This window comes from Erpetoichthys calabaricus, chromosome 1, assembly GCF_900747795.2.
Source record: "Erpetoichthys calabaricus chromosome 1, fErpCal1.3, whole genome shotgun sequence".
Taxonomy (NCBI): Eukaryota; Metazoa; Chordata; class Cladistia; order Polypteriformes; family Polypteridae; genus Erpetoichthys; species Erpetoichthys calabaricus.
The window spans coordinates 267937841-267955820 of NC_041394.2; the positions used below are offsets into that span (position 1 = coordinate 267937841).

The 17980-nt window shown below is 37.3% G+C and overlaps 1 protein-coding gene across 1 annotated transcript in view; it reads right to left on the reverse strand.

The window, feature by feature from the left end:
• Nucleotides 1-17980, reverse strand: part of LOC114661741 (voltage-dependent calcium channel subunit alpha-2/delta-1) — a 754616-nt gene that overhangs the window by 24859 nt on the left and 711777 nt on the right. The window contains 2 exon segments of the mRNA XM_051920004.1: nucleotides 2471-2538; nucleotides 4874-4960. Of these exon segments, the coding sequence (XP_051775964.1) occupies nucleotides 2471-2538; nucleotides 4874-4960 (155 nt within the window).

Below are 17980 nucleotides of genomic sequence, written 5' to 3' on the forward strand. Positions count from 1 at the left end.
TAGGATTGACTAACTAGGTTCTACTGGTAGTTCAAAATGGATGTTGTCAGGAAGGAATATGTTTTTAAACTTGACATGTATTTAGCTTTTTCATTTGTTATTTTTAATATTTTATTAGTGTCCTCAACACACTGCCCTTTGGAATTTTTTTTTTGTTTGACCACAACCATTTGTAGTGTAGATTAACAATGTTTATAGAAATTATCCCGATTTCTAGTCATATGACTCATGGCCGGTGATGTCACTGTCTGACCCCTATAAAAGATGGTGGTGTAAAAAAGCTGCCATACTAGTTTTGGATTTCCTAAAATAAAGGAAATTCTACAAATTTATTAGATTATTGAGAGCTAAAATCTTGTAAGAACTTTGCTTTTTTTATACTTTACTCATGTTTTTGCATATTGATATTTCACTATCAATTTAATTACATTGTCATGGTATACTGAGTCTTTGCTAGGCCTCAGGTCATTTTCTTTTTATCCCAGTCAGTTTTCATACCTTTAGCAATACCATACTACTTATTCATTAAAAATCATCAAAGTAAAATTTACATAGCATTAAATTTATGCTTACATCTTCTTCTTCTTTTGGCTTCTTCCGTTAGGGGTCACCTCAGCAGATCATCTTTTTCCATATCTTCTTGTCCTCTACATCTTGCTTTGTTACACCCATCACCTGCATGTCCTCTCTTACCACATCCATAAACCTCCTCTTAGGCCTTCCTCTTTTCCTTTTATCTGGCAGCTCCATCATTAGCATCCTTTTCCCAATATACCCAGCATCTCTCCTCTGCACATGACCAAATCAACTCAATCTCGCCTGTCAAACTTTGTCTCCCAACTGTCCAACCTGAGCTGGCCCTCTAATATACTAATTTCTAATCCTGTCCATCCTCGTCACACCCAATGCAAATCTTAACATCTTTAACTCTGCCATCTCCAGCTCTGTCTCCTGCTTTCTGGTCAGTGCCACCGTCTCCAACCCATATAACATAGATGGTCTCACTGCCATCTTGTAGATCTTCCCTTTCACTCTTGCTGGTACCCGTCTGTCACAAATCACTCCTTACACTCTTCTCTACCCACTCCACCCTGCCTGCACTCTCTTTTTCATCTCTCTGCCACACTCCCCCTTGCTCTGTACTGTTGATCCCAAGTATTTAAACTCTTCCACCTTCACCAACTCTACTCCCTGCATCCTCACCATTCCACTGACCTTCCTCTCATTTACATACATGTTCCTACTGACCTTCATTCCTGTCCTCTCCAGAGCATATCTCCACCTCTCCAGGGTCTCCTCAACCTGCTCCCTACTGTTGCTACAGATCACAATGTCATCAGCAAACATCATAGTCCACAGGGACTCCTGTCTAATCTCATCTGTCAACCTGTCCATCACCATTGCAAAAAAGAAAGGGCTCAGAGACAATCCCTGATGTAATCCCACCTCCACCTTGAATGCATCCATCACTCCTACAACAGACCTGACCAACGTCACACTGGGTGGGCAGTCTCATGGTCTGGAGTTTTTTTGTTTTTTCTGTCCTCCCTGGCCATCGGACCTTACTCTTATTCTATGTTAATTAGTGTTGTATTATTTTAAATCTTTTTCTTTTTTTCTTTTTTCTTCATCATGTAAAGCACTTTGAGCTACATTATTTGTATGAAAATATATATTTGCTATATAAATAAATGTTGTTGTTGTTGTTGTTCCCTCGTACATATCCTGTACAACTCTTATATACTTCTCTCCCACTCCTGACTTCCTCATACAATACTACAGCTCCTCTCGAGGCACCCTGCCATATGCTTTCTTCAGGTCCACAAAGACACAATGCAACTCCTTCTGGGTTTCTCTATACTTCTCCATCAACACCCTCAAAGGAAACATTGCATCTGTGATGCTCTTTCCCGTCATGAAACCATACTGCTGCTCACTAATCACCACCTCCCTTCTTAAACTAGGTTTTGCTACTCTCTCCCATAACTTCATGCTATGGCTCATCAGCTTTATCTCTCTGTAGTTACTACAGCTCTGCACATCCCCATATTCTTTAAAATTGGTAGTAGTATAGTATCCTTTTAATACATTAAATAATGTGCCAAAAAGAACTGGTCATATATTGAAACTGATTTGATAGACATGGAAAATGTGGATTAAGGATGCTGGGCTGAATTTTATTTTAAGATATCTGTGAATCCTTAAGTGTAAGTGTAAGTGTTTCTAAGTGGTAATTTGTGTCCCTTAAAATGTTTTCTTGAGTGTCCTAGAAGGGTACCCAATCCTCCATTTCACAAAAAAGTATTTAAATAAGATTTGCTTGTTCTTATAACTGTTTATGCAAGGAAACAATAGTGCATGGTTCTTGTTCTACCAATATAGGAAGTAAAAAATTCAAGGAAAATACATAACAATATCATTTACCGATATTGACAAATGTGGTAAAATGATTAAAAAAATATTTTCTTACATCAGTTCTTATTGTTGCTTTTGTGAAGTTTTCCATCCAGCTGGTTACATTAATTTTTACTCCAACCACTGTTAAATGTGGAAACAAGGAAAAAAACCACATAATGAGGAGTGTAATGGATTAGGAAAAAAGCAACATCATATTCACCAGTAAAAGGAATTGTTTCCATTGTTAGAAATAAAGGAAATCAAATCTAGGTCAGAAATAAAAAAAGGGTTTTAATGAATAATTAAATCCAGGTTTTTGGCTACTAGGCATGTCTATAGAATTTTATTATTCTCCTTAACTGTTTACAAACTGTAGACAACATCAACTATTACAACAGCATATTTCGCCAAATGTTGCAATATTCATTGAATACTCATTGAAACCAATTGTTTACCATTTCATTAGTTCTGTGGAAATAATCCAAGCATCATACCTTTATTTTAATACATAAAAAATAATGATCAATATAACTTCCATTTAACCAGAACGTCATAACATCCTACTACAGATTCCAGTTAAAATTCCACCAGTTCATAAAGAGCTACACACAGACAGATCTCACACCATATGCGGAAAGGCTGAGGTAATTAATAGATCAGTAGTAGAATGGATCACTTTACTATACACCTGTGATTGGAGTATAAGAATAATCAAATCAAAGGTTTCACTTCAGACCCTTGTGAACAGTTATATCCAAGTTTTGTAGGGTTCAAAACCAATGTGATAAAAGGCTGAGATGGACTGAGAAATGAAAGTGGCATCTAGTAGAGATAAAGAAACACAGTAAAATGTTCCATACTTCATTTTCTCTTTGAAAACAGTGTTCTCCCCAGAGCCCTGTAACTGATGGAAATCTGCCTTGCATGACACAGGCATCCGACTGAACAAAACAGAAGCCAGCTGGTTTAAAAGGCCTGTCTGACTTGTTATTGCAAGTGGATTGACTTTGGTGCTGTCAGCTGAGGTTTTTTTTTATGTTAGCCACCTGCATCCTGCGTCTCGCATACTTATCAAAAGCATCATTAGTGCCTTAGGGAAAGTTGTTGGCATTGGCAGCAGTTTATCAGAGTGCATGAATTTTTATGCACACTTCCAAACTATGTGAAATTAATCTTAAAAATTGTCTGACGTTAACATAGGTGGGGGACTTGAATGAAACAGACTAGTAAAATGGGCACTGGCATTTACAGTCAAGCTGAGAAAATGCACAAACTAAACTAAAATGACAGAAAACTGTAATTTTTCTTCTAAACATTTGGCTTGACTCTTGTTGGCATTTGCTCTGAATAAAATTATATCTTTTCTGATTACTTTTAATGGGATGCACTGGAAGTTCTAGCAGCCCTTGCAGGAAGTGAGCATCTAAGTGAGTATCCTACCAGTGACTACTGATCAGTAATCACCAGAAAAAAAACTGATGCCTATGAATACAAAGAAAGGTCAGATTATCTGACACCGTAAATGGTAATTTTTCTAGATTCCCCAACCTACCTAAATAATCCCTTTTCGAAATATGTCAAAAATTAGTTCATCTTTCATCCATCCATCCATCCATTTTCCAACCCGCTGAATCCGAACACAGGGTCACGGGGGTCTGCTGGAGCCAATCCCAGCCAACACAGGGCACAAGGCAGGGAACCAGTCCTGGGCAGGGTGCCAACCCACCGCAGGACACACACAAACACACCCACACACCAAGCACACACTAGGGCCAATTTAGAACCGCCAATCCACCTAACCTGCATGTCTTTGGACTGTGGGAGGAAACCGGAGCGCCCGGAGGAAACCTACGCAGACACGGGGAGAACATGCAAACTCCACGCAGGGAGGACCCGGGAAGTGAACCCGGGTCCCCAGGTCTCCCAACTGCGAGGCAGCAGCGCTACCCACTGCGCCACCGTGCCGCCCGTTCATCTTTCAATGTTTCAAAATAAAATACAAATTTTTTACTTTTCATGACTAGCAAAATGATTACATGGGGTAGTCCCTTCCAATTAGAGGATTAATGCTAAAATAAATTAGGTTCTTGAGAAAGGATGCAGGACTCATTGTGATAGGGTGAAGAGCTTAGAAATATGGTGGGATCTATGAGAAGAGCCACTGCTTCTCTAGATCAAAAGGAGCCCATTGAAGTTGTTTGGGTATTTAGCTAGGATGCCCCTGGTTTTTTCTCCTCGGTGTGTAAGAAGTATTGCCGGCTGATAGAAGACAAAAGTGCAAATCCCAGACATGCTGTGGGAAACATCTGGGAATTCCCAAAAAAGAAAATGGAAAACTTTGTTGTGGACAGTCTTGCTTGGTCTGTCTAGCTTAGCATGTTTATACCTACCAAGACCATTTCCAAGAAAAGCATGTAAAACTGAAGTGAAGTGACATTCTACAAGTAGTCCTCACAATAAAATGCAATAAACTTACCTGCAGGCTTCAGAAGTTTACCATCAATGGTAATTTCCACTGCTCTGCTCACCATAATTCCGGATTCATATCCACTCCCACCAGTTCCTGAAATAAAAAGAATATATATTGAATTGAAATGTATTCTGCTCTGTTGCATTCCAAAGCTGATATTGTCATTCTTCTCTGTTGCATTCCAAAGCTGATATTGTCATTCTTCTTCATCACCTTCACTATTTTTTTAATCACCGTTATGAGAAAGCTGTGTTAAATAAATGTTGACTATCTGATGGTTTGACTTAAAAATGAAAAACTGAACAATGGATAGTATTTTCATTAGGGGTCATTATTATAAACACAAATTATATTTGAATTTTTCAGAAATAATCTTGAAAAGGGTAGTTGACTCTAGTCCATTAGGTTGGACTACCCACCTAAACTACATTTAATCAGGGTGCCATCCATCCATCCATCTATCCATCTATCCATCTAGCTCTGTTTTGAGGCACAATATGTCTCTAAGGATTATAGTGAATGCTGAAAGACCACAAGATGAATCACAAGCTGTTGACTTAGTCAGGCAAAGAAAAGAGTCAAAACCAAGTGATCAAAAATAGCCAGGCCAGCAGAATTCAAAGGACAAGATGGTAATCAGGAATCTTTTACACCTCACACACAGAAAGGCTGTCTAAGAAATGGGGATGACAAGGAGAGGAAACATTAATCAATGCCAAAATCAAAACTAGAGATCTGTACAATCACTCATTGCAACCAAATTGTTAATCAAAGAACTGAAGGAGAACAAAAGGAAAAGTAAGACACTGGGAAATCTAAAGCTCTTAATCTATGCAGGCAAGAAAGAGTGCACTTTTGAACTTGACCAATGAATTAGGGAGAACAAAATTCCTGTTTGTGGAATACTTTCATTTTCCAGAGGTACTTAGTTAACAATATTTTAGCACAAAATGCATACGTTTTACATGTTGCGACCATAAGACTGGAGGACTTAACATTTGGATTATACAACAAGAGTAATATGAGATTTTTTCATGGGTTCTTTTTGATATTGTTTGCTGTTGTCTCCAGCATTGATCACCATAAGCTCTCATTCTATCAAAAATATTGTTATCTCTGTTAATCTTGATAACATGAGATTAAAATATTTTCTTAGCCATCACTACAAACCACATTATATAAAAATATAATTTGTAGGTGGAATATTAATTTAATAATACAAATAAATTCAAAATATGATGCAGTGCCTGAGAAAACCCATATTGGAAAACAGCTATACAACAAGAAGGTGAAATAAGTGCTAAGTACATTTTAAAACACATAGGCTCAAAATGAGGCAAAACCAAAGTCAAAAACCAGAGCACAAACCTCATGCTAGGGCCGAATTGAAAAATAAGTTAGCTAACACTGAAAATTCTTGAAATTTTTATTTACCAAAGAATAACACACAGTGCGATCACTGCCATGACATAATCAGCAGGATAAAAGGCTTCATGTTTTAAGTGACAAATTCCAAATGCTGTCAGATAAACAAAGAAGTATGATAACAAAAAAACAACTTTGTTAATTTAATTCCATGTCAGAAATGGAATTCTCATATGTCAAATCCCCAAAATAGAATGAATCTACAGTTGTATGAAAAAGTTTGGGAACCCCTCTCAGCCTGCATAATAATTTACTCTACTTTCAACAAAAAAGATAACAGTGGTATGTCTTTCATTTCCTAGGAACATCTGAGTACTGGGGTGTTTTCTGAGCAAAGATTTTTAGTGAAGCAGTATTTAGTTGTATGAAATTAAATCAAATGTGAAAAAATAGCTGTGCAAAAATTTTTGTCCCCTTGTAATTTTGTTGATTTGAATGCATGTAACTGCTCAATACTGATTACTTGCAACGCCAAATTGGTTGGATTAGCTGGTTAAGCCTTGAACTTCATAGACAGATGTGTCCAGTCATGAGAAAAGGTATTTAAGGTGGTCAACAGCAAGTTGTGCTTCCCTTTGACTCTCCTTTGAAGAGTGACAGCATGGGATCCTCAAAGCAACTCTCAAAAGATCTGAAAACAAAGATTGTTTAGTATAATGGTTTAGGGAAGGCTACAAAAAGCTCTCTCAGAAGTTTACACTGTCAGTTTCAACTGTAAGGAATGTAATCAGGAAATGGAAGGCCACAGGCACAGTTGCTGTTAAACCCAGGTCTGGCAGGCCAAGAAAAATACAGGAGCGGCATATGCACAGGATTGTGAGAATGGTTACAAGCAACCCACAGATCACCTCCAAAGACCTGCAAGAACATCTTGCTGCAGATGGTGTATCTGTACATCGTTCTACAATTCAGCGCAGTCTATATGGCAGGGTGATGAGAAAGAAGCCCTTTCTGCACTCACACCACAAACAGAGTCACTTGTATGCAAATGCTCATTTAGACAAGCCAGATTCATTTTGGAACAAAGTGCTTTGGACTGATGAGACAAAAATTGAGTTATTTGGTCATAACAAAAAGCACTTTACATGGTGGAAGAAGAACACCGCATTCCAAGAAAAACACCTGCTACCTACTGTCAAATTTGGTGGAGGGTCCATCATGCTGTGGGGCTGTGTGGCTAGTTCAGGGACTGGGGCCCTTATTAGAGTTGAGGGTCGAATGAATTCAACCCAGTATCAACAAATTCTTCAGGATAATGTTCAAGCATCAGTCACAAAGTTGAAGTTATGCAGGGGTTGGATATTCCAACAAGACAATGACCCAAAACACAGTTGGAAATCTACAAAGGCATTCATGCAGAGGGAGAAGTACAATGTTCTGGAATGGCTGTCACAGTTCCCTGACTTGAATATCATCAAAATTCTATGGGATGATTTGAAGCAGGCTGTCCATGCTTGACAGCCATCAAATTTAACTGAACTGGAGAGATTTTGTATGGAAGAATGGTCAAAAATACCTCCATCCAGAATCCAGATACTCATCAAAGGCTGTAGGAGGCGTCTTGAGGCTGTTACATTTGCAAAAGGAGGCTCAACTAAGTATTGATGTAATATCTCTGTTGGGGTGCCCAAATTTATGCACCTGTCTAATTTTGTTATGATGAATATTGCATATTTTCTGTTAATCCAATAAACTTAATGTCACTGCTGAAATACTACTCTTTCCATAAGGCATGTCATATATATTAAAAGGAAGTTGCTACTTTGAAAGCTCAGCCAATGATAAACAAAAATCCAAAGAATTAAGAGGGGTTCCCAAACTTTTTCATATGACTATCTATCTATCTATCTATCTATCTATCTATCTATCTATCTATCTATCTATCTATCTATCTATCTATCTATCTATCTATCTATCTATCTATCTATCTATCTATCTATCTATCTATCTATCTATCTATCTATCTATCTATCTATCTATCTATCTATCTATCTATCTATCATATCATGCGTTGCGACTCAATTTCTTCTTTACTAAGGTTCCTACCTTTTGTCTTTTCAGGAAATTCAGTGCATATACAGGGTTTATCACCCCTTGGCAGTGCTGCTCTTTCTACACAAGCATGATGGTAACATCGTCACTGCTGAAGCAAATTTTCACAATTTAACAGCACACCTGGACACTTTAACTCTCCCATTCCTCCCTCTTTGTTCAGCAAGCACTTGCCCACAAATAAACCTTTCATCTCCAACTCCAACTTTTTAAAATTAAGATTGCTAATCTATACTAATAAAAGGCAAAGCCCTCACTGACTCACTCACTCACTCACTGACTGACTGACTTACTCATCACTAATTGTCCAACTTCCCGTGTAGGTGGAAGGCTGAAATTTGGCAGGCTCATTCCTTACAGCTTACTTACAAAAGTTAGGCAGGTTTCATTTCGAAATTCTATGCGTAACGGTCATAACTGGAACCTCTTTTTTGTCCATATACTGTAATAGACTGCAGCTCGATGGCCGTGGGAGGCGGAGTTGCGTATCGCGTCATCACGCCTCCCACGTAATCACGTGAACTGACTGTGAACGCAGTACGTAGAAAACAAGGAAGAGCCCCAAAGAGCGCTGAAGAAAACATTCATTACAAAATTGAGAAGGCAGCGAAACAATAAGAAGCGAGCGAGTGACGCATACAAGCATATTCATAAGTGCAGCTACTGCGGAAATAAAGCACGGTGTAAACCGTAAGTTTAAATTAAGTTTATAGAAACGCTCCCGCTGCCATTTTCAATACCATATTCGCGACATACAAGTTTAATGAGAAGACACGAGGTATAAACGAGACTTTGGATCACTTTGTAACGGAGTTAAAATTGCTGTAGAGAGAAACTTTTAAGTGCCAGGTCTTAGCTAACATTAAATAAAGCCGTGGACATCGCAACATCACACAAGAGAGCGGCTCACATGAACTGACTGAACGCAGCATGAGTGATCACTTCGGTGAATCAAACCTGATCAAAAAACACATTACACAATTGATAATGTAGGAAAAGAATATGAAGCGACTGACGCATACAGACATTTTCATGAGTGCAGGTACTTCGGAAACAAAGCACCATGTAAACCTAAAGTTTAAATTAAGTTCATAGACCTACAAAAGGTTGCCATTGATTTGAGGCGAGATTGCTTTTCTCCTATACAACTATACGTTGCATTCTCAACAGTAAGCTTGCACGGCTTGGTCATATTACAACCGGAGTGCTGAACTGACAACGTGGTATACAAACAGAACTATAACAATCGTAATAAACGAACAATAAAACAGCGGAGAACCCGTGGATTAAATAAAAATGCTGCTTCCTTGGTGAAGCAAGGAAAAAGGATGACCTTATATGGCGTTCGTTTATAAAACAGCGGAGAAGCTGTGTAAAGGCTGCTTCACAAAAAAACAGCAGAGCGCCTTATATGAGCAGGCAGTCAGCTAAAGAAGGGAATCAATAAATAACTATAATCGTAATAAACGAACAAAAAATAGCGGAGGAATCCGCGGATTACATAAAGGAAATGGGTACCTGAACAGAAAAGTGAGTCTCAAATAGCTACACAATAAGTATAACAATCGTAATAAACGAACAATAAAACAATACAGAACCGCTAAGCAAGGAGAAAGGACGGCCTTATATGGCGTTAGTTTATAAAACAGCGGAGAGGCTGTGTAAAGGCAGCTTCACAAAAAAACAGATCCTTAACAAATTGTTATTGGTATATTTTCCCTCAATTTAAAAAGGTTTTCTTTTCTTCTTAATAAAAATTTAAAAGCAGTACTTCGGCGCTGCGAAGCAAGGGGATTTGCCTATATATATATATATATATATATATATATATATATATATATATATATATATATATATATATATGTAGATATGTAGATATGTATATATATATATATATATGTGTGTATGTATGTATGTACGTTGTATATATATATATATATATATATATATATATATGAATGTGTATGTATGTATGTATGTGTATATGTATATATGTATATGTATGTGTGTATATGTATGTGTATATATATGTGTGGATGTGTGTGTATATATATATATATATATATATATATATATATATATATACATATATATACTGTATATGTAGATATGTGTATATGTAGATATGTATATATATATGTTTACATAACCTCTTTAACACACAACTTCTCCGCTGCGAAGCGCGGGTATTTTGCTAGTGACTTATAAATGTTATGTTTTGCATTGTGACTTGTACAGTAAAAACTCAAAGTCACAGATGCACAGCCAATTTAATAGTATTTATTCTATTTATGTAAGTTTAAAATAGTATCAGTCTGTCACTGTCAACCTAAAACAGCCCTATTTCACATCTTTGATTATTCATGGTGTGGCAAAGGCGCTACATAGGCATCGACCCGACACAGACTGACAACGGAGGCACGTGTAGAAATAAATGAAAAAGGTTTTTAATTTTTCTTCAGCCATGGGGCATGTCTTCCCCGTGTCCCACAGGCCCAACACAGTCCCAAAACAACACACAAAGTAAATCACCCCAAACCACACTCTTCTTCCTCCACTATTCCTCCCAGGCAGCTTCGTCCTCCTCCTCCTGACTCTGGCATCCTGAGCAGTGGCTGCAGGCTGTTTTTATAGTTCACCCGGGTGTGGCTGCGTTGCCACCCACTCGGGCTCAGGAAGCCGTGCAGCTCCCCCTAGCGGTGGCCACGGAGCCCAACAGTGATGAGCGCCGGTGTTCCAAGGTATTGGCCTTGATGCAACCCAGGGGGGCTGCCACCAAATATTTCGGGAGATGTAGTGTGCATCCCATGGCTGCTCCCCTGGATCCAGTATCAAAGGGGCGTCCCAACCAGGCATGGGTCCCGGCTGTCCGCCACAATGGGTACAGCTTACTAAAGTACTTACTGCATATGTGGGATTCAGTAAGTGGTTTGTGAGAAGATAAACATGGTATTTGCACCTTTACCTATATGGTTTCAGGCAACAATTGTAAAGAACTATACTATATTGCGTCCTGGTGCCATCTGTTACCTGCCTGCTTTGCAAGGATAAAAACTCAAAAATGTTTAGGAAAATAATTTGCCTCTTCAACCCTGCAAATTTAGACAGGTTCAGTAAATGAATGGAAATCATTTGTTTAGAATTCTTTAACTTTTAAATAACTAAACATTCCACATGCTGTGCAAGATTAGTCTGTCAATCTGAACACCTGTGAGGTGCATCAAGAATAATAAACCCTATTTACAATTAATAAAAGTTTTATAATTGTTTTCAGTTGTCCTGTTCAATTAGGTTATTCCATAAGATTATTCAGGTTATAGAAAAATAGATTATAAATATGTGGTGTTTTAAGGAAACACTCTTAATCATCATTTTTAAATAAGGCTTTAGGACATACACTGTTAGGTCATAGGGCAGGAAGCAAAACCTTCACTGTTTTCTGACCAGCAGGTATTTTAAATACAAATAGAAATATGGATATTTCAAAAAAATGATACTGTGTTGATGCAATGACAGGAAAAGAACACAAGCTGCATATTTGAACATTACAACAAAATAGACAAGAACAGACCACTCAGCCCAACAAAGCTCACCATTCCTATCCACTTGATTTTTTTTGTGAGTTTTGAAGGTTTCTAAAGTCCTACTGTCTACCACACTTCTTGGCAGCTTATTCCTGGTGTCTATGGTTTTCTGTGTAAAGTAGTGAGAAAAGCGCTATATAAATGCAAATAATTATTATTATTATTATTAATGTTTGCGCAAAATTTACTCTTAACAAGTTTCCAACTGTGTTCCCATGTTCTTTATGAACTTTCTTTCATAATTTTAAACACAAATCCTCTTAATCTTTTTTTGCTCAAATTAAAAAAGGCTCAGCTCTTTTAATCTTTCTTCATAATTCAGCCCCCGTAGCCCTGGAATCAGCCTAGTCGCTCTTCTCTGGATGTCCTTCTTCTATGTCCTTTTTGTAACCTGGAGACCAAAATTGCACACAGTACTCCAGGTGCCTCATGTATAATGCCATGCATAGAATTCACACTAAAACATTGCGTACGGACAAAAACAGAAATGTGCATATGCATAAATTTGTGCATACACCAACTTCCATGTTCTTCCACTACATAAATCCCGGTCAGCGTGAAATGTAACGCATGTGCACGCACCTGCCGATCCACCCTGACTCCTCCCAGAATTACTCCTCTTTGAACATGCAAATTAATATAAATAGACCCTTAATTTCAGGATTGTGTGAAAAGACAATAGCAAAAAGTACAGGGAAAACAGAAGAATTTCAGTGAATACCAAGTGGAGGCAAGGAAAAACATACTATTTGTTGGTTTACGCAGTGGTATAAACAACAAAAGGAAATTGATTGAGTGACATAGAGTAGCGGAGAAACTCGAAAGTTCAAGTTCAGAAAGTCTGCCCTAAATAAAAAAAGAAGTGGTCAGATATCAAAGTCGCCATGAAAAGGTGAGTCATAGCCCACCATCCGAGTGTCATGTGGAAGCATATTAGAGTACAGAGAAAAGAAAAAAAATAGGGACACAGTGGAAATTATTTTGACACAGTGTCAAAATGTCAACTTTAATCTCGAAATTTCCACTTTAATAACATAGTTTATTTTGTCATTAAAATAGAACATCGTAAACTTCATCTTAAAATCAATTCCTGTCCTTCCTTTTCTTTCTCCAAGTAACCAATCACCGCACAATCAGCTCTTTAATAAATGTCAAGCCATCTGTAAGTTTAGAACGCTGATTCTTCAAAACTTTTAAGCAACATTGAAATGTCTTCGTAGTACATGTTTAATTATTCCATCCGTCTATCCATCCAGGGTCGCACCAGTTCTAGCAAGCATACAGCATGAGCTAGGAACAATCCCTGAACGGGGGCCAGCTCATCACTACCACTGTCCAACGTGCCCACACGTTTAATATACATTATTTAAATGAAGTAAAAAATGTATGTATATAATGCAATATACATACTTTACTGCATTTCATCTTAAAAATGATATCACAAGCTCCAAGAAGATAGCGCTTGGAAATATAAATCAACTTAGAAGCCAGTCGTCATCATCTGTAAATACCCACTTTCTTCAATTGAATTTAAGTGAATTCCTTTATTGGTATTGTGGTGTACAATGAGATTTAATATGCAAATCCTCCATAAACTTAATTTCCTATAAAATGATAAAATAACTAATAATAATATCATAAAAAACAATGAAAAATATACAATATAAAAGCATGAGTACAATACACATGTACATACAGTGCAGACAGTGAAATGGTTCATAAAGTGGCTCAGGTTGTGCAATATTACAACTGTAATGCAAGTTTACAGTGAGGTGATTGTACTTATACTGTAAGTATAAACAGTTCTACCAGGACTACTTGCTGGATTGATTGAGTGCTTATAGAGCTCTTGGGATGAAACTGTTTCTGAACAGTGAGGTCCCTACAGGAAAGGCTCTGAAGTGTTTGCCATATGAGAGTAGTTCAATGGACTGTACGCATGGCTGAGGCAGTTTGTGCGAGATGCTGTATCCTGATAATCCTCTTTCCGAATCAGCTGCTGTAGAGCTGTGATTCCACACTCGGATACAATGGGTTAAAATACTGAGTGGTGCACTGAGAGTAACCACGCTAAAGCTGCTATGGTATTTGGCATAGTTTGGCCATTCCGTGCACCATTATATTGTTACAGGTTGATCACAATCGGATGCCTTAAGCTAAAAAATGATATGCAGTTAATTTCAGTGTATTTGATAAAGCCGCATCATGGAAGTGATTCTAAAAAAGGGAAACCACACAGGAACAGTAACACTGCTTTGATGCTGGGTGCTGGCAGTTTGCAAAACCAAGCTGAAAACTTGCGTACACCATGTTTTAAGCTGGCATGAGAATATGAGTATCTTTATGGCAAGTTTAGTTTTTATACATCGCGATGTGAGCGTGGAAACGGGCTTACGCAACATTTTTGTGTGTACACACCGTTTATGCCCCAGATGAGGCTCCACCATTGTGTTATAAAGCTTGAGCATAACCTCCTTGGACTTGTACAAACAAAGACAAATGAAGTTAACTGCACATGGTATTAAAAGTCATGACATGCCCTATTGCTGGCCTGAAAAAAATAGACTACGTATTGAAGATTAAACATTATTAGCTGTATGTGGCTCCCTGAATAACTCAACACTCAAATAAATAAAGGCAGACCAAAAAAGTGCTTTAAAATCTTAGAAAATTGACCTGTATTAAGAAGCCCGCAATTACAAATAAAAAAACAAAAAAACTAGAACAACTAATTATATTAACATGCTTCCAGGCCTCCTTATATATGGGAAAATGGTCACCTTACATCACACATGGACTCAGGTGACCGTGCCCATTCTGTTACTTTCCAGCAATGTCATAAGTTTACAGTCATTTAAGATCCCTGGAACAGAAGATGATGACCAGCTAAAGAACGGAATGTGATAAGCAAAACTAAATAAATAAGAATAATGGTAGAAAAAGCATAAAAATAACAGAAACTACTGAACCTGACAACCTTCAACACAGATCAATTGAAGAATTGAAACATGACACTAAGCTGACGAAGTAATTATCAAATAGGTAAGTGCATACAACAGCAAAACTCCTAACAACTATCCAGAATTTGCAGAAGAACAGATGTTTATTAGTTACTAGCTTGCTGAAATGGGTGATTAATGGAGAGGTCTTCTTTCAAATGCTGTAGTGTAACTGAATACATTAAATATTTAAGGTTTGTGCTTTGTATAAGGTATTTTACCAAAATGTGCCAATCCCATTGCACAATTTTAATTTAAGGTTTGTATAGATATTAAGATGTACTGTGTATCATAATCATTTTAAATTTTTAAAGAGTTATTGTCTTAGTCTACCAACATGACAATGTGAAAGACACTAATAAAGAAGACAGGACAAAATGTGAAGGCTGAGATGATTCTTCAGTACAGGAGGTGCTGTATAAAAATGAGTGCTGCTCTTTCCGTCAGTTTCTAATGGTGCTTCCTTGGACAACTCCTAGGGACTACACAACCACCCAAAAGTGCTCCAGCTGAAAGCTTTTAAAAGAAGCACAGCTGGAAATTCCCTGACCTCACAGCCTCTCTATTATGGCTACACATAATGCTTTTATGGCTTAGTCACTGAGATGCCCTTAAGCATAATCTTTATTTGTTCTGGCAAGAAAGAATGGTTTACATACGAGACCTCAGATTAGTCAAGCCAGTTATCTGCAACCACTTTCACTTGTATAAACAGCCAATGCAATCCATAACCAGTTGCAGAATACCTACCTCAGATACAGTATGTATAATTTTAATTCTTTGCGTTGGGAATGTTCTTTTAATTTAGCTAAAGTGGGTGCAAAATGAAAACTCCTTTTATTTTGTGACTACTGCCAGAGATTTGGCATTTAGATAATAAAGAGTGACAGGTAGGTAAAGCCTACTAAACCTGCATTAAGTGCCTGGGCCTCTGGTGAATATCTATAGGAATACAACCTGCATACTGGATAAAGAACAGGCAAGACCAAACTGAAGAAAGGTAAATCTGGGGTTTGGTCTTTGAAAAGCTCATAAAACACACTTTAATGCGTATACTCAAAGGAGCTTGATGGAAAATTGTCAGAAAAATCAGAAATACCCAGTGCACATTTGAAACCTAAAACTGCTTAATAAGAAGGTTTCTTAATGTGTTTGGTTTTAGCTACTCAAATTACTTATTTTAAAGACGTTGGCATAGTTGGCGGTGGGATTTTTCTCTGATTCAACAGTGTCCAACGTTGAAAAAAGGCCAATGTGTACAAAAGAGCTTGAGCAACACACAGCATTTAAAAAATTCTTGATATATTAGGTGAGTTGAAGAGCAAAAATGGAAGTTAAAAGTGGATGACTGAATATTGGTAAGCATTGTCTGCGCAAAGTAGAACATTTCTGGACTCAGTCAGAATAAGTTTTCATATAGTGAATATCTTTCATAGTGAATTCTATATACATCTGCTTAATGTGAAAAATGTGTCTAACAGAGAATGGCATTAATGCAGTTTTAATAATGGGATGTTAAGTGACAAAGGCTTCAAAGATACAGTATCTCATGTTGGTGTTCCCACTAGATGACTATTAGAGGGAGGTTTTGACTCAGGCTTATGTCAGGATACTACTAGAAGATTTGGTTTTTGCAAAGCCTTACATGCAAAACATTATGGCAATGAAAACTGGCAACTTTAGAACCCTAAAAACTACAAACTTTGTAGTCTGTAATACAGAAACTGGAGTTCCATTACACCTTGCCTGAAGAAGGGGCCTGAGTTGCCTCGAAAGCTTGCATATTGTAATTTTTTTAATTAGCCAATAAAAGGTGTCATTTTGCTTGACTTCTCACTACATTCATAATGGCTAACACAGTACAAATTTTATTACTTAAACCATAAAAAAGTATTACTGCACTTTCTACCACCACCATCCATAGTTTTGTGAGGCACTGCCACTTCTTGTTCTTCTTAGTAACTAAGGTCTTGGCTGCTGTCAACATTTCTTGTAATATAGGCTTTGCAATCTGGCTGCTCATTTGTAAATTACAGACCTTCTAGTTTTGCTAACAGAATTGTTTGAAAGTGGCCCAGACTGTAAGTGCATTTATTTTATGTGGAGAAAAAAAAAAGCTCCTTAACATACAAAATGTTGGCTTTTACTCACATATCTTGATTCCTAATACACAGTGGGGCCCTGAACTAGAAATTTTACCTGCCTGGGCTGCAATTACAAAAATAAATTGGTGTTTCTGTTATTTGTATTATACAGTTTATACTGTATAAAGTATTATAGCACAATGTTCAACGTAAAATGCATTATATATCACAAAAATGCAACAAAAGAAATCAACAATGTATTAGATACAAAAGATAGTTCTGAAGAATATTTCAATTTTATTTGATACTAAGATTTTCACAATGGCATGCAAAGCCAGCCTTTCCATAGTGAACATCATTCCTAAATTCAGCTACCAGTGTGTTTTTGTGTTTTGATGATTAGGTGCTATTCATTTCATGTGGCTCAGTCAGGGTCAGAAATTGAGTCAGTGTTGGGGACGGATTCATGTGCTTTACAGTTTAACAGACCATACTCTATCAATTCATTTGCTGCATATACTTATTCCAAGAAAGAATCACAAGGAGCTACAATGTATCACATATCAGTATATGGTCTAAGGTAGAAATTAATCTTTCCTGGATTGTCACATATTCTCAAACCTATTTATTTTTGATATGTGGGAGGAAACTGCAGTTCCTAGAAGTAACATAAGCGCATCCTGGGAGAATATGCAAATAACACAGATTAGGGGGCTATTTTGACAGGGTATTGTTTGTTGTGCCTTTTCAGTTACTCTTAGAACAGTTCATCAGCTGGTTTAGTATGTGTGTCCCAGGCTCCAATGACAATCTGATATTTCTAATTTTAGTCAGATACTCTAGTTTGCCAGAATGCTTAAGATCTGGTTGATCCGCTCTTACATTTAGTTACTTTATTGCTATGCCATAAAGACTGCAAAGTTCTTACCAGCACTGGAACTCAGTAAAAAAAGCAAACATATATATTTA